Below are 25728 nucleotides of genomic sequence, written 5' to 3' on the forward strand. Positions count from 1 at the left end.
AGCTCGATATCGAGTATTTTAATATTAATATTTTAATATTAATAAGCTACTGTGATGATTGATTTAATATTGGCATGACATTGGAATAGTAATTCTGATGCAGTATCAGTTGTCAGTGTCATATCTATATTAGATTATTTGATATTGTTTTAATACTGTTTTCTGATATCAGTCTACCGATATCAATAAATGATATGGACTGATTGCTATTGTAATATTATTATACTATATAAGGCTTTTATTATATGATCATTACATTTATATTAGCTAGTAACATTAAAACCAAAAAAATTTTACTTTTTACCTATAATTATATTATATAATTATATTAATTATATTATATATTATTTATATGTCACCACTCTTAGTAAGTATATTTATAAAATATGCTATTTCTTTTCTTGATTAAATAAATAACTATAAAGTTTAATTACTTTATAAACCTAAACCTAAAAACAAACCGCGTATAAATTATATTTATATATATTAATAAAAAGATTATATTTATTAATAAAGGCATGCGTATAAAAAAGCTTGCGCACAAAAAAACATCAAGAGAGGAATTTTTAGATTTTATATTTTACCAATTTTGAAGTTCTTTGAACAATATAAAAAAAATATTATATACTATAATTGTATCTTTTTAAAGTCAAATTAAATAAAAAAAATAAAATAATGATTAAATAAGTAAATGCGTATTTAAATATGTTATTTAAATATGTTATTCTGAAATATGAAACATAAATATATTTATTTTAATTGACAATAATATCATTACAAATAATTTGTTATTAGAAAAAATTGTCGCTTTTTTGTGATGCAAATGGAATTGTTCATTTTTTTTACTTCGAACTGCGAGGATAATTATTAACTCAAAGACCATACATTTTGATATGATTTTTCACATGTATTCATACGTAGGAATTGTTGTGGATAAGAAGATTGCAAGTTGAAAATACTTTATTTTATGCTTTCTTTGACATATTAACCAATTAAATGTTAAAGATGTTTAATTATATGAGTATTTTCTTGATATCCATGATAATTATTCATAGCATGAAATAGATATGTACATAATTATGATACAAATTGATAGAATCTGAATTTTATATTTTCAACTAAAAAACATAATTTTAGAAAGTAATTAACGTACGTTGTAGTGACGTTGTAATGTTCAATATATATGAAATTGATTTAATATATACACACACATGTAATAATTAAAAAACGTTGTTTAATCATTTAAAATAAACTTGCAATGCAGGCGACCTATATATTACAAAAATAGGCGACCTATATATTACAAAAAAGTCACAATATAAAAATCACAATATAAAAATCACAATGTAAAAATATTGTTACACATATTATATTATGCGAATATTAAATATATAAATATTATAATATTTTATAATATTTATAATATACTTTTTTAACTATCATTTATTATTTTATTTTATTATTTATTATTTTTTATTACACTTTATTGCTGTCATTTCATAATTTAACGTATCAAAATGATATGTCATATGATACAATAATAATATGATAATATATCCGATTCGTAAGTAAACAAGTAATAACATCTTGTAAATCCTATGATAATCCTACATGATAATTGCTCAAGCAATTATTTCATATCCAAAAGATAATGACAGTCATTCTGTTATGATCAGAAATGAAGTTACTGATCCAAAGTTTCATTAGATATAATTTCACTAGTTGCAATTATATAAATACAGGTAAAAGCACTTTTAAAATTGATTTTTAAAAATAAATGTATAATAAGTGTAAGAGTTTTACATCTTTATAAGATTTTCTAGAAATATTAAGATATTGAAATAAAAATATTAATTTAAAAATATTACTTTATGAAATAAATAGATATCTATTCTTTGTTATCTTCATTACAAGAAAATAAACACACTCTTGAAAGTAAGATTTAAAATTTCTTTTAGCTATAAAATAATTTAAACGTACATTGAATTGCACAAAATATACAATTTATATGTTCGTTTCTTTATATAAGAGATATTAAAGATAATTTTTAAAAATGATGCAAAAGTCACTTTAATAAGATTTTCATTAGAATAAATTCTTTTAAATGTTACTATATACAGTATATTTTTATTTTATAAATATTACGAAAATATGATTTATATGTATATAAACCACATTTTTGTAAATATACACACAAAATTTACTGATTTAATATTTTTATTATCACATTTAATATTTAATATTTTTATTATCTTATTTATCGAAATATATTTTATATCCTACAACAAGGATATTTTTAATATATTATCTCTCTATCATATACAAGAAACAGCGAAATTTTTAATGCATCTTTTATTATTAAATGTCCAAACTATTTAACAGTCTTCTCTTGTTTATTCGCCACACTATCTTATTGTCAGGTTATATTAAAAGCGAGAAAATATATACAGAATATGCCCAAATTTTCCATCTCATATTGTATCTCATCTTTGAATTCTTAATGATATTTAAACACACACACACACACACACACACACACCGCGCGCGCGCGTAACGTAACTTCAAGCATGTGTGCTAACCTCAAGCACGTATAGCTAACTTCAAGTTACATTAAGGTCGCCATTTACTAGGAATTAAGAAAGGAAAAAATAATTTATCAATGAAAAATGACATTTATATTTTTTATTGTTTGTCATATAAGAGCTATACAACAATTCATAACAATGACCCATACAGCACAAATGACTATTTGACGACTAATTGTCGACTTCTTTTAGTCGACTTCAAGTCGATTTGTAAAGTCGACTTTTCTGTAAAAGTTAGTCATAATCATGTAAAAAATGTCGGTTTATAATTGTCATAAAGACTTTAAGTTGACTGATGGCTGATTTGTAATCGATTATAGTTGAGACATTCGTCGATTATTAATCGGCTATAAGTTGACATTTAGTCTAACTAAAGTCGACTTTAGATTTCTTCTGCCGACTTATAGTCGACTAACAGTCAACTTTGTACTGTTTGAGGATGTATTGAGAAAAAAAGTCAAGAAAACAAGGTCAAGTTAACCGATCAAAGTTTTGTTGATTCCGAAGAATCATTTGAAATCATTTGTTGAAGATCGAACATATTTTCAATTAGCTACTTATTGCGATTAATGCAACTGCAAATAACGAAAATAACACATTACGAGTATATGAATGTATGCGTATGCGACATCATCAAAGATAGATACACATTTATGTACATAAATCCTAAGTGGTAATTTACAAATAATCCAATTTTAGCCCAATATCAGGTATTTACTGATATTTTACTGATATTTTAATATTAGTAAGCTGCTATGATGATTGATTCAATATTGACATGACACTGCGATGATAAGTCTGACACAATATCGGTCATCAGTATCATATCTATTATATATTAAATTATTTGATATTGCTTTAATACTGTTTATCGACATCAGTCTGTCAATATATTAATTAATAATATAGACTGATTATAATTAATATATTATATAAGGCTTTGTTATGATCATTATATTTATATTAGATGATAATATTAAAACCAAAAAAATTCTACTTAATTTTTATTTACAATAGATTAAAATATAAAATAAATTTTATATGTCATACTTAATTACATTTGTAAAATGTGTTTTTTATGTGTTAATTATATTTATAATATTTATAATATTTCTTTTCTTGATTAAATAGATAGCTGTAAAGTTTAATTATTTTATAAAGCCTAAAAACAAACCACGTACAAATTATATTTATATTAATAAAAATAATATTTTATAAATATATATATATATATATATATATATATATATATATATATATTTACAAAATATACTTTTATCTACACAAAAAATATTTTTATCTACAGTTCAGTAAAATGTAGTTAATATAAAATAAATAGAGTTGTTCTTAGTAAAATAAAATATACATGTAACTTTTATTTATTTAATATTCAAACATTAAATATAAATTATTAATTATTAATATAAGAAAAGAGAATAAAAATAAAAATAGGTAATTTATTTTTGAATGACTTTTTTAAAAATATTATAACAGAGCGGTGATCCGAAGATTGATTTAGAAAGAGAAAATTGTTCCCGCCGACGTGAATGTTTCGATGATCTTGACGACGAGTTGTTGCTTTGTCCTTCGATTGTGACAGAGCTGTAGAGCTCCTATTATTTTGATTTATTTGATTCTAAAGATTAATAAAGTTGGATCTTTGTGATAAAATAATCTTGTTTCTCTCTTGCGAATGATTGAATGCAAAAGTGAAACGTGCGAATATACTCCGCATGCGCAACATTGTAACATTAAGCAGTGATTCGCTCGTCGTTGCCCCTGAAGATCGATTTAGAAAGAGATCATTTCCTGACGTAATGCGGAATGTTTTGGTAGTCTCGACGAGTTGTTGCTTTATTCTTCGATTATGACAGAACTGCAAAACAGCTTCGATTACTTTTGATTTACTTGATTCTAAAAGTTAATAAAGTTCGCTCTTTCTAATAAAACGGTCTTACTTATCTTGCGAGAGTGAAACGTGCGAGTACCCGCAGCGAGCGCAACAATAGAATAAATATTGTATATCGTATGATTATATGTAATCATATTAATTTAAATTTTATATTATTTCAATTTGCATTGATATGCTAATAAGATATAATTTTTTTATTTTTTATTACAGCATATATTATATAATATTATGAATTATTAATATTCATAATAAAAGAAGAACTAAAGCAAAATTGAAGAGAAATTTATACTTTAAAATCATTGATCATGATTATTATTTTACTATTATTGTGTATCTTTTTTCTTATATTATTATATTACTATATCCTTTATAACGGAAGATTCGTGCGACTTATTAACAATATACCGAGTATACCGTCGTTTTCATTGCTTGGCCATGGTTTAATGTTCTGGAGAGCTTCGCAAGGCAAGTAAAATCTCTTAAATTTATTCTAATAATTTGATTTATCCAAAATATTTATTAACAAAATTAATAACAAAGAAATAAATAGCATAACATTTCAATTGTGTATAGTGTTTGGTTAAAAATAAATTGCAAAAATGTATATGTTACGTCTACTTTTATATTTACATAACAACATTTATTTAGTTTAATTTTAATTTTATATATATTAATAATATATTTGTAAATAATATATTTGAATACAAAAAAGAATTTATATTATGATCAGAGCGCAGAAATAGAAAAGATTTTGTCTTTTATTCTTCAATAGTTCCATAATACATTGAAATAAATCAGTTCTACTAAATAAAAACGTCAATAAATTAAATAACAAAATCAAATTTATATTTTATTAATAATGCATGCACAAATAATTTTATTGATACATACATCAAAATATTAAATTTATGTCATTTATTACTAAATTTTATGTTTTTTATTATTCAGAAGATCTTTGGAAATTTTTACGTGTATATTCTAAATATTATTATCCAATTTGGAAGTTTTGGCTTAGTCCTTGTCACTTTGGAATGGTTCTTGTCAGTATTTGTCATCCACATGATTTAGAGGTAAAAACCAAAGAATATAAGTCAATCATTTATCATTATTTATTTATTTTATTAATTTATTATTTTATTATTTATATGATATTTTAATAATATTTTTTATAAATATCTAATCCTAGCATAGTGTAAATTATTTAATGTCAATTATTAAATTATTAATGAGAGTATTAATAAGAGTTAGTTTTTTTAAATAATTCATAATAATTACTCATACACTATAAAAATTTTTGTGTTAAATATAACATATTTCGCATGTCCCAAACGGTCCAAATTTTTATGTCAATTTTACATAAGACGAATATGTTAGAAAGTCAAATATTTTATAATAAATTAATACAAGAAACGTAAAGCTTTGACATAATTTGGTAAGCAAATTTAATGTTAACTTATCATTTATGTTAAATGTAACTGAAACAGGATGTTATTTTTATTTATTATAAAAATTGTTTTATAAGAATTGTTCAATATATTGATTAAATCAAAATGTAAAATCAACACAAAGATAGGAAATGAAAAAAACGACGATGTAATATTTAATATCTGAAATATGTTCATTTAATAAATTATAACTGCTACAGAGAGAAAATAACACAAATCATATCTATACAGTTTTACATGTAAAATGTATAATTAATGGCACAGAACCCAGTAAATTAATTTCTTCAGTAAAATTAATATTTATCATACATTAAATTAACACATACGTTTTCTTCATTTACCTTAAAATTTATATTTTAAAACTACATTATTTTTATGTTATTTATTCACTTACCTATAAATTATTATATAAACGTTAAGAAATGTTGAATATCGATTTAACAAAATTTTTAAATAATACAATCACGTTATGTTAAATTAATACTTGATTACGTTAGAAATTCAACACAAAAATTTTAACAAAAATTAATTTTAACACAAATACAAAATATTTTTTACTGTGATTTTTATAGTGATTAGGTATTACAATGTATTTGCATAAACTTTTGTACGTTATATATTCCATTTTCTATATTTCATTATTTATTAAAATATAATTTAAAATATTATTTTGTTTCATCTGTTTTTTCTTATTTTCTTGTTTTAGAAAATATTAAGCAATACAAAACAGCATATTGCAAAAGGTCTTTTATATGGACTTTTACATTCTTGGTTAGGAACTGGACTATTAACTAGTGAAGGTATCGTAGAAAGAAGTTTTGTTTCTAATAGATATACCTGTAGGACGAATGGGAAAAGTGAGCGGCGGCTACTATCCTTCCCCTCGCCGCGCGCGCTCCACCCATCTCCGAGTATATGTATATAATATTATATTTTATGAATAAATATAAGTTGACGCTGATTGATTGATAAAATCTATTGTGAATAACGAAACAATATTACGAATTAGCAAACATATGTGTATGTTATTATAGGAACAAAATGGCATAAAAGACGAAAAATACTAACACCCACGTTTCATTTTAACATATTGAAACAATTCGTCGAAGTGTTAATTGAAGAAGGAAATAATATAACACAGTCTTTGAAAAATATTAAAGGCTCAACTATCGATGATTTAACATCCCTTATCAGTCATCATACGTTGAATGCAATATGTGGTAAATATATATATATATTTTTTATAAAAATTTTCAAATTTTTTAAGATTAGATATTTTGTATACACGTACACACACACACACACACACACACACACACACACACACACACACACACAATTTAAAAATTATACATATATATAATTTTCAAATTTTTTAAGATTAGATATTTTATATACATGCACACACACACACACACACACGCGCGCGCGCACGCGCGCGCGCGGTGTGTGTGTGTGTGTGTGCATGTATATAAAATATCTAATCTTAAAAAATTTGAAAATTTCAATTTAAAAGAAAAGATCGAAGATATGGGTTTTAATCAAAGCTGTTTTTCATTTTATAATGTTCACATTATTAAAATCAATAATAATATCAAATGAGGGAATTACACTAAATAATGTTGATACATGTACTTAGAAACTGCGATGGGCACATCATTACATGAAATGGACGAATTCCAAGCGCAATATCGCCAAGCAATTCACGAAATGGGAGAAATTATAATGTATAGGTAATTCATATATAAATAATAATTAATTTTTATTGAATTTTTTTATATTACATAGTTACAAATATAATTTATTTATAATATCAATTATTTGTTATGATGCAGTAAAAGAACAAATGAGAATCAGCGCTGTTTACGGTGCGCAATTGACATTCTTTATTACAACTTAAAAAAAATATATAACATATGTTTCGACTCTAGTTTGAGTCATCCTCAGTGTATTACAAAAATAACATACCGTGCTCATCCGACGTGCACACTAACGTTAATTTCGCTAACTCGAATTATTATGATTATCAATTATATGTTATATCAAATTATTTTTATATCAAAAAGAGAAAATAAAGCTGTAAAAGTACAGTTGTTAAGATTGTTAAGATACTGCGAAAATTACATATAAAGCTATAAAAAATATATTTCATAAAAAATAAATTATTTATTAAATTATAATATGTTATATATTAATTTACAGATTCCTAAATCCATGGTTAATTTTCGATATAATATTTAATTTAACATCAATAGGTAGAAGGCAAATTAAATGTTTGAAAATATTGCATGCATTTACTGAACAAGTAAGTGAGCTCTATTGTTTTATTTAAATTTGTGAACATCTTTCCTTAAATGAGATTATAATAGTTAATAAGTTTAATATAATCAACTGAATACAGTATAATTTATTGACAATCTGTTCTACATCCTATAGTAGTATTATAGCAGACTATTAAAATAATAAAATATATCTTTTTCTTAGGTTATTGCAAAAAGAAAACAATATCATGAATGCACTGATGGACGATATTTAAAAAACTTTGCAAACAGTATAAATGAAATTGAAGAAGATGATAAGGAGATGACAGGAAGTATGTATACATAGAATGTGAAATATTTTTTTATCAAATTAATAATATTATTCATAAATTATTTTAATTAATAATATTATTCATAAATTATTTATCCGTTAAGTGAAGAAAAAACGACTTGCTATGTTGGATCTTCTTATATTGGAGGCTCGCACTAATGAAATGAGTGATAGAGACATTAGAGAGGAAGTCGATACATTCATATTTGAAGTAAATATTTATATTTTCTTGATATTGTATAGAAATTAAGAAAAGAACAGATATAAAGGAGAAAGAGGGGGAAGATATTGTGACATTGTCTATTTTATTACAAAGGAGCATGTAATTGTAAATAATTTTATCAAATAAAAAAAATAAAAGAAAATATTTTATAATTTACTGGTTTGAATGGATTATATATAATTTGCGTAAAATAAGAAAATAAATTTAAAAAAGTTTTTTACATAACAGGGACATGATACTGTAGCGATGGCTCTAACTTTTGCGATATTGTTACTAGCTGAACACAAAGATATCCAGGTATTTAGTACAATAACTTTAATCAGTAAATGATATGAATCATACTATTAATTAATATATTAAAAAAATTAATTAACTTTGATGTTTTATTTTTATTAAATAATCTGTAATAGATGAAAAAGTATTAATTTAAAATACAGAAACATCTTTTTGTTTTTATTTAGAAAAAATTACCTTATATGCAAGTGATGTAGCACTTTAATTTAATTAACAATCACACAAAAACCATTAAAGAAAACTTTGTTTCATGACAGGAATGTGTCAGAAAGGAAGTTAATGCCATCATGCAAGCAAATGATGGAAAACTTTCCATGTCGGCATTAAATAATATGTCTTACTTGGAAAGATGTTTGAAGGAATCATTGAGATTATATCCTAGTGTTCCTTACATGATGCGAGTCTCATCAGAAGATGTAAAGCTACGTGAGTAATTAAATAAATAAATATTGTAGATATAGGACAGTAAGAAAAAAATATTTTATAAAAGCATTAATATATAAGCATTAATTTTGCTGAATATTTTAGTAATTAAATTATACCAAACTCTATTTCTATCATTTCTTAATTAGAAATGTTTTAAATCTAATTTCTAATTGCCATATTTAATATTTTTAATCAATTTCGCTAATTATGTATCAAATTTCTCAACAAAATTAATAACCTAAATGTAAAAAAATTGTACTTAAATAAAATGATTTATAAGCATATACATTTATTTTCCACACATTTTATTACTGTTTAGAAATTATCTTTTGTTTCGTGCGTGCGTGCGTGCGTGCGCGCGCGCGCGCGCGCGTGTGTGTGTGTGTGTGTGTGTACATATACATATATAACATATATAACATATTACATTTATATATAAATATTATATACAAATTATTTATCAAAATACATATACATTATTTTCAGAGTCATATTTGGTGCCTTCTGGAACAACATTATTTCTCAATATCTACAGCACTCATAGAGATCCCAATTTTTGGCCAAATCCAGAAATATTCGATCCAGATAGATTTTTGCCTGAGAAAATCCAAAATCGTCATCCTTATTCCTATATACCATTTAGTGCAGGACTACGAAATTGTATAGGTAATATAAAAGATATTAATTTTAAAGTTATATAAATAAATACTAATATATTTATAAATAACAGGTCAACGATTCGCTATGTTGGAAATGAAAGCTATAATAGCGCCATTGATATACAATTTTTATTTGGAACCTATAGATTATTTAAAGGATGTTCGTTTGAAATTGGATATTGTAAATCGTCCTGTACATCCTATTCGATTACGATGCATTCCAATCGATCATACGCCATCGACTTCATTTAGAACTATATAATTTTTATTAAATAAGAAGAAATGAATTTAAATGATTTGAAAAATTTCTTAATATCATACAATCTTCCTGAAATTGTATTTTTTAAAATAATACAGTTATTTTCTTAATGTAAGACACTATTTTATTTTTTAATTCCTAAAATGTTTGAAAAATACATGTAATTTTAAATATATTTGAAAATATATAATAACTATATACATAACATATAAGTTATATTTTAATATATAAGTAAATTTTATATATCTTAAAATGTATCTAGTTTATAAAGTATTTATTATTATCTTATTTACCAAATTATATTTCATATCTGACAACAAGAATATTTTCAATATATGTATATAGAGATATATATACAGGGTATCCTCTAAAAAATGGCCAAGCATAAATGGTCATATGCAGGTAGAGTAGACTAAACTGAGTCGAAAAGTTCTGTACTATTTTGCGATTTTCGCAATAGTTAACAAGTTATTAATTTATGAAAATTGCAAGCGCGCGATGAGATAAAATGTATATATCTCTATCATATACGAGCAATTTTTTTATGTATCTTTTATTATTAAATGTACTCCAAACTGTTTGTCTTTTGTTCACTCGTCACTACTCGTCACTACTGTTTTGTTGTCAGGTAGAGTAGACTAAACTGAGTCGAAAAGTTCTGTACTATTTTGCGATTTTCGCAATAGTTAACAAGTTATTAATTTATGAAAATTGCAAGCGCGCGATGAGATAAAATGTATATATCTCTATCATATACGAGCAATTTTTTATGTTAAAAGCGAAAAAATATCTACAAGGTGCCCAAATTTTCCGTATCCTAAACTTTAACAGTATGTTCTATAAGATAAAATAAGAAAAAAATATTGTATGAATATAGATCATTAAATACTTTATTTAGAAGTTACAGCAAAAATATAAAATTTGCAAGAAACAATTTTTCACTTAAATTTGCATTTCAAACCGATCTTCTTATTTCTTACAAGAACCACATCTAAAATCTAAAATTCAACCATTATATAATCGTCAATTCAAATCGAATCATTATTACTATACATGTAATTACCATACATCTGGACTACGAAGACTGGTAAATGTTATGAGAGAAAAAATAATCATCAAGGTCAATCTAATATCTAAATAATCCAAACAATTAAGATTCAGCTTCTCGTTTCATGCTGCTAATCTCTGACCAAGTTAGACTGAACATTATTAACTAGGAATTGTTAAAAAAAAAAATGATAATTTATTAATAAGTTGGCATTAAATGTTTGTTACGTAACAGCTACTGAACAACTCATGTTGTGTTCAGAAAAAAAATCTTTTCTGAAAAAAAGGTATGCAAAGAGATACTCGCATTTCCGGAAATATTGTTGACGCTTTTCCGCGACGCTGATTAGTTCTCTTATTACACTTACTTCGTGAGGCTGTCGCGAAGATCATTTTAAAAGTTGTTATGACGACAAAGATTAATGATATAACAGTATAATAATTTTTGCTTCTATTTAAAAAAATAAATGGCGCGCGCTTAGCGCGCGTCTGTAGTGCTTAGTCAAGGAAAATGACAAATGAATAAATCAAAATCTTGCCGATTAACCCAAATAGCAAAATGCCAGCAGTATGCCAACATTATGCCAGCAGATCCGATTATGACTTCGCAGCAGATTTCAAGCTGCTGCTTCCCAATTAAGCTTAGTTTTTTGCGGCACGCCTTCTCATCATAGAATGACGACAAAAATGACGATAAAAATCGAGCATTGCTTGCTGTCTTGCATTGTGGCAGCAGATATGTAGCAGATATCGTGCAAAGTTTGCCATATCAGATACTGGCAGCAGAAATCGAGCACAGTGTGCTCAGCCGTCACGACGTGACGATAAAATTGCGGCAGGTATATGGCGTGATCTGCTTCATCAACTGTGTCGGCAGAAATGCAACAGAAATCGAGCACAGTGTGTCGTTACGATATGTGACGGCAAAAACGCAGCAGAAATCGAATAGGCCCTGCTAATATAACTTGCTGGCAAATTAACAACAAAAATCATGCAAATTCTGTTTCGTAAATATTTAAATTGTTATTACTAAAAAATTTTGAAAAATGTCTATTATTTTTTCTATCTCTTATTTTAGAAGAGTAATTTTTAATTATTTTACTAATGATGAAATTATAATATATTTTTTACAGCACAAATAAGTTATAAAAAGCTTCCTGAAAATATAAGTTATGATTCCTTTGATTCTTACATAACGTATCAAATAATATATATGAACAAACATTGTACATTTTACATAATGTACTATTTCCCAGGTACTACACTTCATTAACTATCTCGTTGGACTAATTGTCTTGCATCAAGCGCATACATAAAAATACGTAAATAATAAATGCATGTTTAAATGTCGAATATGATTTCGCTTATATAGAAAGTTTGATAAATTTTGCATGCGAAAAACGGACCGCAGCTTAGCGGTAGTTTTCTAATTATTGTGTTTAGTGACAGACGCAGAGTTTTGTACGATTTCTGTTGCTGATTTGCTGGCAGATTATGCCAGCAGGCCCTATTTGATTTCTGTTATAATTTTACCGCCACGACGTGACGAGCACATTGTGCTCGATTTCTGTTGCGTTTCTCTTGACAGCTGATGAAGCAAATCGCGCCATATACTTGACAGCAATGTTGTCGTCGTCAACGTTGTGACGGCACACTGTACTCGATTCTACTGCGTTTCTGCCGACACACTGATAAGGCAGATCATGCTTTATATCTGTCGAAGTTTTGCCGTCACGATGTAATGGCACACTACACTCTGTTTCTGCTGCGTTTTTGCTGCCAGTATCTGACGTTACAGATCGTGTTGCATTCTTGCTGCATTTCTACTGTCACAGTGTGAAAGAATAAATAGATGTCAGATATTTATTACATTTTTGCAACATGTCTTGATGGCATATCAAGCTAAATTTTGGAGTACTTTCTGTTGAATATATTGTGGCAACACAAAATGCTTGAATTTTGATGTATTTATGATGACAAGCTTTGTTCAATTTTTACAGCATTTTTGCAGCATGTTATGATGCAGAGCTTGCTCGATATGTGCTGCATTTTTGCTAGCAGTATCTGTTACAGCAGCCCATGTTGGATTGCTGCTCGATTTTTGCCGGTATAACATGTTTCATAACTTCGCAATTTGTACTTTTGGCACGTTTTGCTATCTGCGTAAGATTGCTATTTATAGAAGATGAAATGTATTCTCAATTAGCCGCTTATTGCAATCAACTGAACATACCACATTATGAGTGCGTGATTATATGCAACCGGTATCATTAAAAATAATCATATATATAATTTGATGTCGACGATAATAGTGCGACTCCCGGTTTGAACTATGAACGGTTGAACAAGTTTTTAACGAGAAAAAAATCTTTTAGTCCGATAAGTTGCTGCTCGATTTTTGCTCCCGAAGCAAATACGCAACATATCGATTGCAGTATGTTTGTTCATTTAAAATGATAATTAAAACACATTGAACGATTCGTGCCTATATATTGTGTTAATGCATTATTAATAACATTAATATTATTTAATGATAGTGTTAATGTTATTACTAACAACAATAGATACTAGCTAGCGCTTCTCTGTTTTTTTTGAATATTAAGTTCTTCAGAATACACAGTCACTCCGTCATACCTGTTAGAAGATTATTGCTTGTTAAAAATCACGAATTATCAGATTTCATAAAAACGGACACCGATCATCACATATGAACGAATGCGTCATCGCAGAATATTCAATACATTAAACTAATTTCGAATATTCTGTTCATTACAACGCGAATTGATTTTTAACTAATAGCCGATAATCGTTACTTAATAATATTTAATTTTTTACTCTTCCATTTCTATCACCAAACTCCTGTCATCATTCAACATTACAAGTATAAGTTCGAAATATATATTTTGTTAAAGAGTAGTATTGATACATTTAAGTATTGGTAATTAATTACGCAGATTAATAAGCATTTTATATTACAATAATAAAATACAGTAAAATGCAATGTATGATTTCCGAAACATCCGAAACATAGAATATTTTCCATTGCTTTATACAACGCTCAGTATAATATTCAGTCAGTAATATTAATTAAAAGATAAAAGGATTATATCTGATACAACAATCTTTTTATACGTAACATTCTTCTATATCTATGTTTTATCCCGTCACAAGCAGAAAAAAATTGGATGTACACTCCAATGACTTACAACATGACGATTCTATCAACAATTCGATAATTAAATATTGATTAAAAATCCCTTTTATTCCCACACAGGAAATAAATATTATTTCCAAAGTTATATAAAATTTTTTTATCTGTGATATAATAATTCATTATCATTAATTACGTTTCCATCTACATTGAGATGACATGATGTAATCTCACATCTGAATAATAAAGTTACTCAAGTAATTATCGTGTAGAATTTATAAGAAGTCGGTTCGTATATATATATATATATATATGTCAGAGAGATAATGGCAATGATTCTGTTTTGATCAGTAAATAAAGTCATTTAAAGTTTCGTTAGATATAATCTTACCAGTTACAGTTTTAAAAATATAATTAAAGCCATTTTTAAAATTAGTTTTTATAAATAAGTACATGTGTGGAAGATTTTTATACCTTTATAAGATTTTTTAGAAAATATTTAAAAAAAATCGATATTAACTTAAAAATATTATTTTATAAAATAAATAGATATATATTCATTGTTATATATGTACAATACAAGAAGATAAACACATTGTTGAAGGTAAGATTAAAATTTTTTAAGTATAATATAATTTCAGTGTACATCAAATTTTTTAAAATGTATAATTTCTATATTCGTTTTCTCACGTGAAAGATGTCAAAGATAATTTTTAAAAATTTTATAAAATCTATTCGTCTTAATAAGATTTTTATTAAGGAATCTTGTTAAAAGTATAAATATTATTATATAGTGTACTTTTTTAAATATCAAAAATATATATAATTTATACATAAAAAAATAACAAAGTATATTTTGATAAAATATACTTTATAAAAAATGCAATATTTTTATGAACAGTAGTAAAATAAAGTTAATGTAAACAAAGTTCAAATTAAATTAAATATACAATATAAGTAATTTTTATTTATCTAAAAAAATTTATTTAATTAATTAAATAGAATAAATATTATACATCACATAATGTATTATTATATATAATCATATTAATTTAAATTTATGCAAAATATGATTAATGAGTGTTTTTGAAAAGTTATATAACTTATACTTACTATTACTTATACGCATCCGTCTTATATAAACTGCTTATGAAACTGTTTTATAAATTTCTTATTATTTCGATTTGTATTAGTACTAATAAGATGTAATCTTATATTTTTTATTACAGCATATATTATATTTTATTATATAAATTATTTTATTATATAAATTACTAACATGAAATATTGAAATATTAAAAGAAGAAATAAAGCAAAATTGAGGAATACTTTATGCTTTAAATCATGATCATTATTTTACTGCTACTATGTTTCTTTCTCATATTACTATATTATTATATTTATCATAATGGAAAATTCAAGCGACTTATTAATAACATACCGAGTGTACCGTTTCTTCCATTATTCGGCCATATCTTTGTTTTTTGGAAGGCTACACAGGGTAAGTAAAACTTCTTGAAAATCTTTATTTTAATAATTTGATTTATCTAAAATATTAGCAAATTTTTTTTAGTAATAAAGAAATAAATAGCAATTATATTTTAATTATGTATAATGCTTGATCAAAGACAAATTACAAAAATGTATATGTTAACTTTATTTTTTATGTCACTTCACACTACAGACGCGCACTGCGCGCGCGTTATTTATCTTAGTATATTTTATTAGTAATTTACATATAAATAATTTCATGGATACGTTAAGATATAAATGTTATATATAATTTATTAATTGATTTTAAATAAATTTTAAATAAATTTTATATTTTTTTATATTTTAGAAGACTATTGGAAGCTTATATCTATGCATAACGAGGTTTATTATCCAATTTCTAAAATTTGGTTAGGTCCATTTGCCTTTGTCAACATTTGTCATCCGGATGATTTAAAGGTAAAGAATATAGAAGATAAATCAATTACTTACTTATTCATTTTGTTAATTTATTATATAACATATTTTAATAGTAATTTTCACAAATATCTTAGCACAATTCAATGTTTATTAATTAATCGACGTAAGAGATAATTTTTCAAAATGTTCATAGTGATTGTTTAGATAAAGTGATTATGGCGTATTTGCAATAAACTTTTGCACACATTATATTGCGTTTTCTCCATTTCATTATTCTAAAAATATAATTGATTAAATGATGTTGTTTCATATAATCTCATTTTATATTTTAGAAAATATTAGGCAGTACAGAACATCATCTTGAAAAGGGTTATTTACATATTCTATTACAATCTTGGTTGGGAACTGGACTAATAACTAGTAAAGGTATTCTTTTTTTAAAAAGAATTTTTAATTTTAGCAAACAAAAAGTTAGTAGTAAATAATATTTCATGAAGAACTACGTATACAAAATTTATATATTTTTTATGTAAAAATATAAGTTTGAATAAATAATATAACGAAAAGAATATATGTAAATATATTTAATATTGTTATTCAATATTATTTATATTTTTAGATTATTATATATTAATATTATATATTAATATTATTTACTTTAATCATATTAATAAAACAGTTTAAAAATATAATATTAATAAAAAGATATATAATATAAGATATATAATATATAATATAAATAAAAAGAATTAATTTATGTGGATATAATCATAATAACCTTGTAGCTATCTATATGTGAGAGTCTAAAGTACGGTCAATATTTTTGCATCTCAGCAATTGCTGAATGCTAAGTCCTCACTTTATCACTTTTAATTATAAGTTGAATAAGCCAAGACATAAATGTATTTTTAGTTTTACTTTTCGTAAAATTATGTTCTTACGAACAAAAATAATGCAATTCACAATGCAAAGTCCAAATACATAAATTTTAAGAAAGAAATTTTAAAGAAACATTCACATTATCATCATTGTTAGATGAGGAAATCAAGTTTTATATATATGTTAGATCTTAAGATTGCTTTATATGTTTTAAAATCTGCAATATAATCTGTGACAAAATTTGCGCTCATATATTTCGTATAATAATAAAATTATTTTTAAAATTAATTTTAAATTCTTGTCAAATGAAAGAAATAATAATTTAACAAAACGTTAATATTATTATACTTTATTAACGAAACATTAATATTATTATACTATTTGACATATCATGTTTAACCAATCGAGTTTGTTATATAAGGATAATAATTCTATTAAATTTTATTGATAATTACAAATTAATAACTACAAGTTTATAGTTTTTGTTTGATAAAATCTATTTTATTTTTATAAGAATCTTTTTATAGAATTATAAATTTGTATAAAAATTTTTATGTCATATCTTTTGTATAAATGGTAAAACGAGTGATTATTCAATATAGAAATTTTTCCATATAAAATCTATTTTATCTTTTTAAAATTTTTTTTATTTTACAAGATTACAAGTTACATCCTATTTTTGATATATTTTTTTTACAAATGATACTTTGTATAAAATACTTTATTTATTATGGAAATAAATGTTATAAAATAAACTTTTTGAATACAAAAACTTCAAAAAATAAAGAATATTAATTTTTTTATCATATAATTATCTTTTTTGCAAAAATAATTTTGTATGGCTGCATATAATATCTAAAAATATATAATACAAAAAGAAAAATAATTCTGTGACAGTAATTAATAAATGCTATAGTAATAAAGTCTTAAAACCCAAAACTGAGCAAAGTTTACGAAATATATTTTAATCTTAAAAATTGATATATTATCATATCTTTGTTATAGGAACAAAATGGCACAAAATGCAAAAAATATTAACACCTATGTTTCATTCTAATATATTGAAACAATTTGTCGAAGTGTTAATTGAGGAAGGAAATAATATAACACAGTCTTTGAAAAATATTAAAGGATCAACTGTCGATGATTTAGCGTTCTTTATCGGTCATCACACGATGAATGTAATATGCGGTAAATTAATGCCTACATAAAACAGAAAAATTTGCTTAGAATAAACATCGGTTACATTTATATAAATTTTTATTTATTTCATCCTAAAAATTTTGAAAGTTTTGAAATATATTATTTTACAAAAAAGAACTTTCAATCAAATAGCTATTTTCCATTTTATAATAATCAAATTATTAAGATCAACTTAATAGAAATAAATACTTGCGTAATGTTTATATATACATATATTTAGAAATAGTCATGGGTACTTCCTTACAAGAAATAGGCGCGTTCCAAGAGCAATATCGTCAAGCAATCTATGAAGTGAGAGAAATTTACTTTTACAGGTAATTCAGTAATTCACAGATAGCAATTTTAATTGGATATTTTATAGTTATAACATAGTTATACTTATTAATATCAACTTACATAGTTATACTTTTTAATACCAAAAAGAAAAAAATAAAGCCATTATAATACAATTGTTAAAAATTGTTGTAAAAATTACATGTAAAAGTTATATAAAAATCATACTTGTTAAAAAATTAATTATTTATTAAAATTTGTTATATAATAATTTATAGATCATTGAAACCGTGGTTATATTTCGATATGATATTTGCTTTAACGCCAATGGGTAGAAAGTACTCCAAATATTTGAAAATATTGCATGGGTTAACTGAAAAGGTGATTACAAATGATATTATTTAAATTTGTGGAAATCTTCTTTTAAATAAAATTCTAATAAATCTGATATAATCTTCTAAATATATTATAATCAAATATTGATAATATGTTCTATGTTTTATAACAATATTATAACAAATTATTAAAATAATAAAAATATATACATTTTCTTTAGATTGTTGCAAAAAGGAAAGAATATCATGAACGCACTGATGGACGATATTTAAAAAATTTTGATAATGAAACAAACATTGAAGCAGACGATAAGGAGATGATAGGAGGAAGTATGTATACACAAAATAGGCAAAATTTGTTTTATAAAATTAATATTCACTGTTTTATAAAATTAATATTCAATTTATTTTATTAATTTAAGTGAAGAAAAGACGATTTACTATGTTGGATTATCTAATATCAGTGGCTCGTAATAATGACATAAATGATATAGACATTAGGGAAGAGATTGATACGTTCATAATGAAGGTTTGCATTTCTATACAATATGAATAAAATGCAAGCGTTTGTATCTTGAATCTTATGAATATTATGTTGAAATTAATGGAGTAATAAAGAGGTAGAGTGAAAGAAGGAAAGATTGTATAATTACCTTTTTTATTATGTATCAAAGAGCGTATAATTGTAATAACTACATCAAACAAAAAGGAAATAAAAAGAAGCTTTTTTTATTTTGTTAATTTTAAAAATTGAGTATACTTAATCTACATGTAATAAAAAAAAGAAATTTGAAAGATTTTTTTATTATAGGGTCATGATACTGTGATGATGAGTGTAATTTATGCGCTATTGTTACTAGCTGAGCACAAAGATATACAGGTAACTTTCTAACGAGTAATCATATTATTAATTAATATATTAGAACAATTAATTGATTTTGATATTTTATTTTCAATAATTTTTAAATAAACAATATTTTAAATAAAAAATGATTTAAAAATACATAAGCAAAAATATATTTTTATTTTTATTTCTAACTTAATAAATTAATTTATTGTACATATAATGCAGTAATTCAATTTAATTAGTAATTAAAAAAAAATCCTTTAAAAAAGATGTAGAACTTTATTTCCTTTTTAGGAATGTGTCAGAAATGAAATTAGTGCCATAATGCAAGCAAATGAAGGGAAACTTTCCATGTCAGCATTAAATAATATGTCTTATTTGGAAAGATGTTTGAAAGAGTCGTTGAGATTATATCCTAGTATGCCTTTTATAATGCGAACCATATCAGAAGATGTAAAATTAGGTGGGTTAATTAATCAAATATTATAGACATAGAACAATGAAACAATGTTTTATAAAAGCCTGTAATATATAAATATTGATTTTAATTTTTTTTTTAATAATTATTGAAATGATTTAATTTAATTTTTTAATAATTAATAAGTTTTATTCTCTTTTTGCTATTTCTGTTACATATTTTTCATTATAAATATATAATGTTCAAATAGAACTTCTCATTTCTAAAATATTTTTATAATTAGTTTTATCAATTATGTAACAAATTTGTCATTTCCCAAGATTATTAATATAAATAATAAAAAGTTTAACTTAAATAAAATATATATAAGCATATGTATTTGCTTCTCATAAATTTTATTTAAAAATTATCTTTTGTTCTACACATATCCGCGCGCGCGCGTGTATAGGTACATACATACATATACATATTCCAGCAAACACGAAGTTATATGTAATATAAATGTGAGTTGAAATTTTCCACTCAATAATGTAACCGCATTATATAACGCATGTGTATAATAGTTACTTATAGTTAATTATTGAATGGGAAATTACAACTAACATTTATATTAAATGTAACTAATGTTTGCTATACATTAGTATACACATGTATATAAACATTATATATAAATTTGCCTATATATATATATATATATATATATGCCTATAAATTTGCCTATATATATATATATATATATATATATATATATATGTGTGTGTGTGTGTATATGTATATATAATTTTCAGATTCATATTTGGTGCCTTCTGGAACAACAGTGTTTCTCAACATTTATGATACTCATAGAAATTCCCATTTCTGGCCAAATCCAGATGTATTCGATCCTGATAGATTTTTGCCTGAGAAAATTCAAAATCGTCATCCTTATTCCTACATACCGTTTAGTGCAGGACCTCGAAATTGTATAGGTAATGTAAAAGATATTAATTTTGAATTTATATAAACAAATACTAATATATTTATGAATAACAGGACAACGATTCGCTATGTTGGAAATGAAAGCTATAATAGCGCCATTGATATACAATTTTTATTTGGAACCTATAGATTATTTAAAGAATATTCGTTTCATGGCAGATTTTGTATTACATGTTGTACATCCCATCCGAGTACGATGTGTTCCAATTGACCGTACGCCATCGACTTTATTTAAAGCCATATAATTTTATTAAATATAAAAAAAATTAATTTTTTTTAAACATTGATATAAAAGTCAGTCATTAGAATTGTTATGTTTGTCTTATAATTTGTTTTTTTAGTGTAAAATACTAATTCATTTAATTAATTCTTTATATATTGTACATATATTTAATAAGTTTAAATGTATATTTTATTTTATAATAAATTTAATGTAAAAAAATTTAATGTAAATATAAATATATCTGATATAGAAAGATTTTTATTATTATCTTATTTATCTTACATTTTAAAAGATATCTTACATTCTAAAACTAATATTTTTTATATATTTATGTATTTCTCTATCGCAATAGAGAGAGATTATTCTATTAGTTTTAACTTTAAAGCTAATCTAAATATTGATCGAAAAATGACATGTGTCTTCGCAATAATGTGTTTATAGTTATATTACACTGTTCAAGTAATTATTATATAGAATTTATATAAGAGATTATTTCATATGTATATTTCAGTGAGATAATGACAGTGATTCTATTATGATCAGTACATGAAATTGTTCAACGTTTCGTTAGATATAATCTCATCAATTACAATTTTAGAAATACAATTAAAATCGTTTTTAAAATTAATTTTTAAAAATAATTATATAATATATTATATATCTAAGATCTGTATGTCTTTATAAGATTCTTTATAAGATTTTTTAAAAACCTAAAAATATTAAAATAAAGTCAATATTAATTTAAAAATATTGTTTTATAAGATTTAATAAATTCTTTCTATTCTTTATTGTATCTTCTGTCAGAAGGTAAATAATTGTTGAAGGTAAGAAAGAAGGTTGAAGATAATTTAAAACTTTTCTTTAATTACAGCGTAATTTGTGTGTACATCAAATTTCACAGGATATACAATCTATATAAGCATTTTTCTTATATATAACAGCTTTTAAAAATTATACAAGAATAATTAGACTTATAAAAAAAAATAAGTTTAAAAAAACACGGAAAAACAATTTTGCTGGATATGGATCTGAAAAATAATTCCGTTGTACCATCAAAATAATTGTATTACACGTTCAAATTAATTGTTCAAATATAAAATTTTGAAGAATTATCATCATGTTTAATTTTTAGAATTAATCATGTTTATCTTTTATAATTATTATTATATGTCCTATTAACAATCTTGATAGCCCAATAAAATTATTTTTCAAATCAAGCCATATTCTAGATCCTAGAATAAAATTGTTCTTTCTGTGTATAAATATTACTTTAATTATAAATAATAATATTGTATTATTAAAATATTGTATTATTATTAGAATATCTTTTTATTTAAATATCAACAAAATGTAGTTTGTATATTAAAAAAAACAATATATTTTCATAAAATGTTCTTTAGTTGTAAAAATGCAATATTTTTATTTACACGGAAAGAATGATTCCTCTTAAGTATCTAAAAACTTAATTATATGTATACAAATCTGAAAGTAATTTTGTTGGGTTACTAGAATTATTATGTGCAATGTTAAATATGATGATAATGCAAGATATGTTACAAACGTATTAGTGGCGTAATAAAATTATTTTCAGATCTGGTCAAAGTTTAAATATTTCAGCAAAATTTAAAATTCCACGTACAAATAAAAATAAAGTACAAATTAAAATAAAATTAATATAACATAAACGAAATTATTCTAAACAAAGTAAAATATATAAAAATATATGTTTACTTATCTAATAAGATTTAAAGAATAAATATTAATAATTAATTAATTAATAATTTAGAAGAAAGAACTAAAAGTAAAATTATATAATTTTATATTTAAGTAATATTTTTAAATAAAATAAATATTATAAACATATTGCATAATGTATCACTATATATAATCATATATAAAAATAATTTAAGTTTTTATAAAATATGTTTGTATTTTACAACATATAAATTATATAAGGTAAGTGAATATGTACATATACATCTGTCTTACATAAATTGTTTGAAACTTGGTATAAATTTTCCACTATTTGATTTTGTTTAGGTATAACAATAATGACATATAACCTTATATTTTTTATTACAACATATATTATATTATAAAACATCAATAATTTTTAACGTTCAAATATTAAAAGAAGATATAAAGCGAAAAGAATTTTATATTTTGAATCGTAAATAATGGTTATTTTACTGTTACTGTGTTTTCTTCTTATACTATTATGATATTATATTTTTCACGAAAATGGAGAATATGTGCGTCTTATTAATAAGATACCGAGTATATCGTCCGTTATTCGGTCATATCTTTGCAACATGGATGCCTTCGCGAGGCAAGTAAAATTTCTTGAAAATCTTTATTTTAATAATTTAATTTAATTATGGAAAATATTTTTTTAGTTTAGTTTAGTTAGCACGATTATTAATGAACTAAATAGAAATAATAATTCAATTATTTATAATATATTCGGCCAAAAACAAATATGTTAAGTTTTTCATATTCATGTAACAATATAATATTTGTAGTACAGTATAATTTTAATCAATTTATCATTTAATATATTTAAATAAACAAAAAAGAGTTGACGTTACCAGTAGGGATTAAAAAGATTTTATATCTTTTACTCCCTCGAATAGTTGATAATGCATTGAGATAAACCAATTTTCCTAAATAAAAGCATCAATAATAAATTCATACAAAGATAAAAAAAATTGTTTATATTTTATTGACAATACATGGATAAATAATCTTAAAAATACATTAAAATATTAAACATATGTCATTTATTTTAAAATTTTATATTTTTCATATTTTAGAAGATATTTGGAAGTTTTTGCATATATTATACGTCTCATAGTTATTATCCAATATGGAAAGTTTGATTAGGTCCATTTGCTTATATCGGTATTTCTCCAGACGATTTCGAGATACGTAGAAGACAAAAGATAAGTCAATTATTTATCATTTATTTGTGTAAGACAAGTTTTTTAATTCATTGATTGATTAATCGCATAATGCGCAAATGCTGTTTTTATAGAGCAAAGTTGCATTTGTGCATAATGCGATTTATTAATCAAAAGAGATAAGCAAAAGCAAACATACTGAACTAACTAATTTAATATAATAATATTTTATATACTAATTTATTTTTTATATACTAATTTTTAGTTTCTTTATTATTGTAATTTATACTTTTACTTAATATATCTGAGTAACGACATTTAATTCTTTAGGGACAGAAATAAAAATAATCATAAATTTGACGAATGATAAGCCAATAATTTATTATATGAGAAATATAAAATTATATGTTTTTAAATTCCTAATTTATAATTCAATAAAAAATACATTGATTATTTACTATATTATTTACAGGTTATTATAAAATTAAATCAATCTTTTAATGATTATCGCTTGAAGACAGATTTGATTTCATCTTTTCGTATTTATTTTAATAATCGTATTTATTCATCTAAATAAATTTACAAAAAGATCTATTTCAATCTCCAAAAACACACATACATACATACACAAAATGCTAATCAAAGTTATATTTAATACATTATTTTATAATATGGTTATTACTATTATATTATTTCCTTTTTTCTTATTCCTCTTGATTTATGTTAACTTTTTCATTCTTCTTATATTTTTGTTTAAAAAATTAAAAATATTTTGTATCTAAAATTATGTAACTAATTAGCATACATTATTTCTCAAAATATATAATGGATTTAAAATATTTTAGTAGCATTGTTAATCTGACTTTTATAGAGTTTTTGAAAATATTTTTATAGTGTCACTGTTCAATGATTTAGAAAATTATTTGGACAAAATTTGCTTTAAGCTGTTCACTTTTTTTTTTAAATTTTCTTTTAAGTAAAGTATTTATTAATCATATATCGACCATGATATCCGATAAAATAATATCACTCTAATGTTTCACATTGCTGGCAATCTAGTTAACTGCTATAATTAAATTTTATAAATATAGTATATTTAATAAACTTCTCTTCCGAAAAGATATTCATAAACAAATCAAGACCATGTCAGAGATTTAATTGTTGCCAT

The 25728-nt window shown here is 23.6% G+C and overlaps 2 protein-coding genes across 2 annotated transcripts; both read left to right on the plus strand.

Annotated features, from left to right (window-relative positions):
- The first annotated feature begins 4230 nt into the window (after nt 1-4230).
- Nucleotides 4231-10975, plus strand: LOC105427554 (cytochrome P450 4C1-like). The gene is made up of 13 exons (XM_089085098.1): nt 4231-4623; nt 4708-4962; nt 5446-5567; nt 6649-6742; nt 6977-7162; nt 7582-7675; nt 8145-8247; nt 8427-8535; nt 8639-8745; nt 8986-9054; nt 9309-9477; nt 9964-10143; nt 10208-10975. Exons 2-13 carry the CDS (start codon nt 4803-4805, stop codon nt 10396-10398), a joined length of 1584 nt encoding a protein of 527 aa, XP_088941224.1. The 5' UTR covers nt 4231-4623; nt 4708-4802; the 3' UTR covers nt 10399-10975.
- Nucleotides 10976-14904: 3929 nt separating this feature from the next.
- LOC105423297 (cytochrome P450 4C1-like) lies at nt 14905-21913 on the plus strand. Its single transcript, XM_089085104.1, has 13 exons — nt 14905-15197; nt 15823-16094; nt 16434-16543; nt 16837-16930; nt 18389-18574; nt 18807-18900; nt 19138-19240; nt 19416-19524; nt 19617-19723; nt 20006-20074; nt 20336-20504; nt 21248-21427; nt 21492-21913. Exons 2-13 carry the CDS (start codon nt 15938-15940, stop codon nt 21680-21682), a joined length of 1569 nt encoding a protein of 522 aa, XP_088941230.1. The 5' UTR covers nt 14905-15197; nt 15823-15937; the 3' UTR covers nt 21683-21913.
- Nucleotides 21914-25728: the final 3815 nt, after the last annotated feature.

Source organism: Pogonomyrmex barbatus, unplaced genomic scaffold (genome assembly GCF_055798465.1).
Source record: "Pogonomyrmex barbatus isolate J1 unplaced genomic scaffold, ASM5579846v1 scaffold1, whole genome shotgun sequence".
NCBI lineage: Eukaryota > Metazoa > Arthropoda > Insecta > Hymenoptera > Formicidae > Pogonomyrmex > Pogonomyrmex barbatus.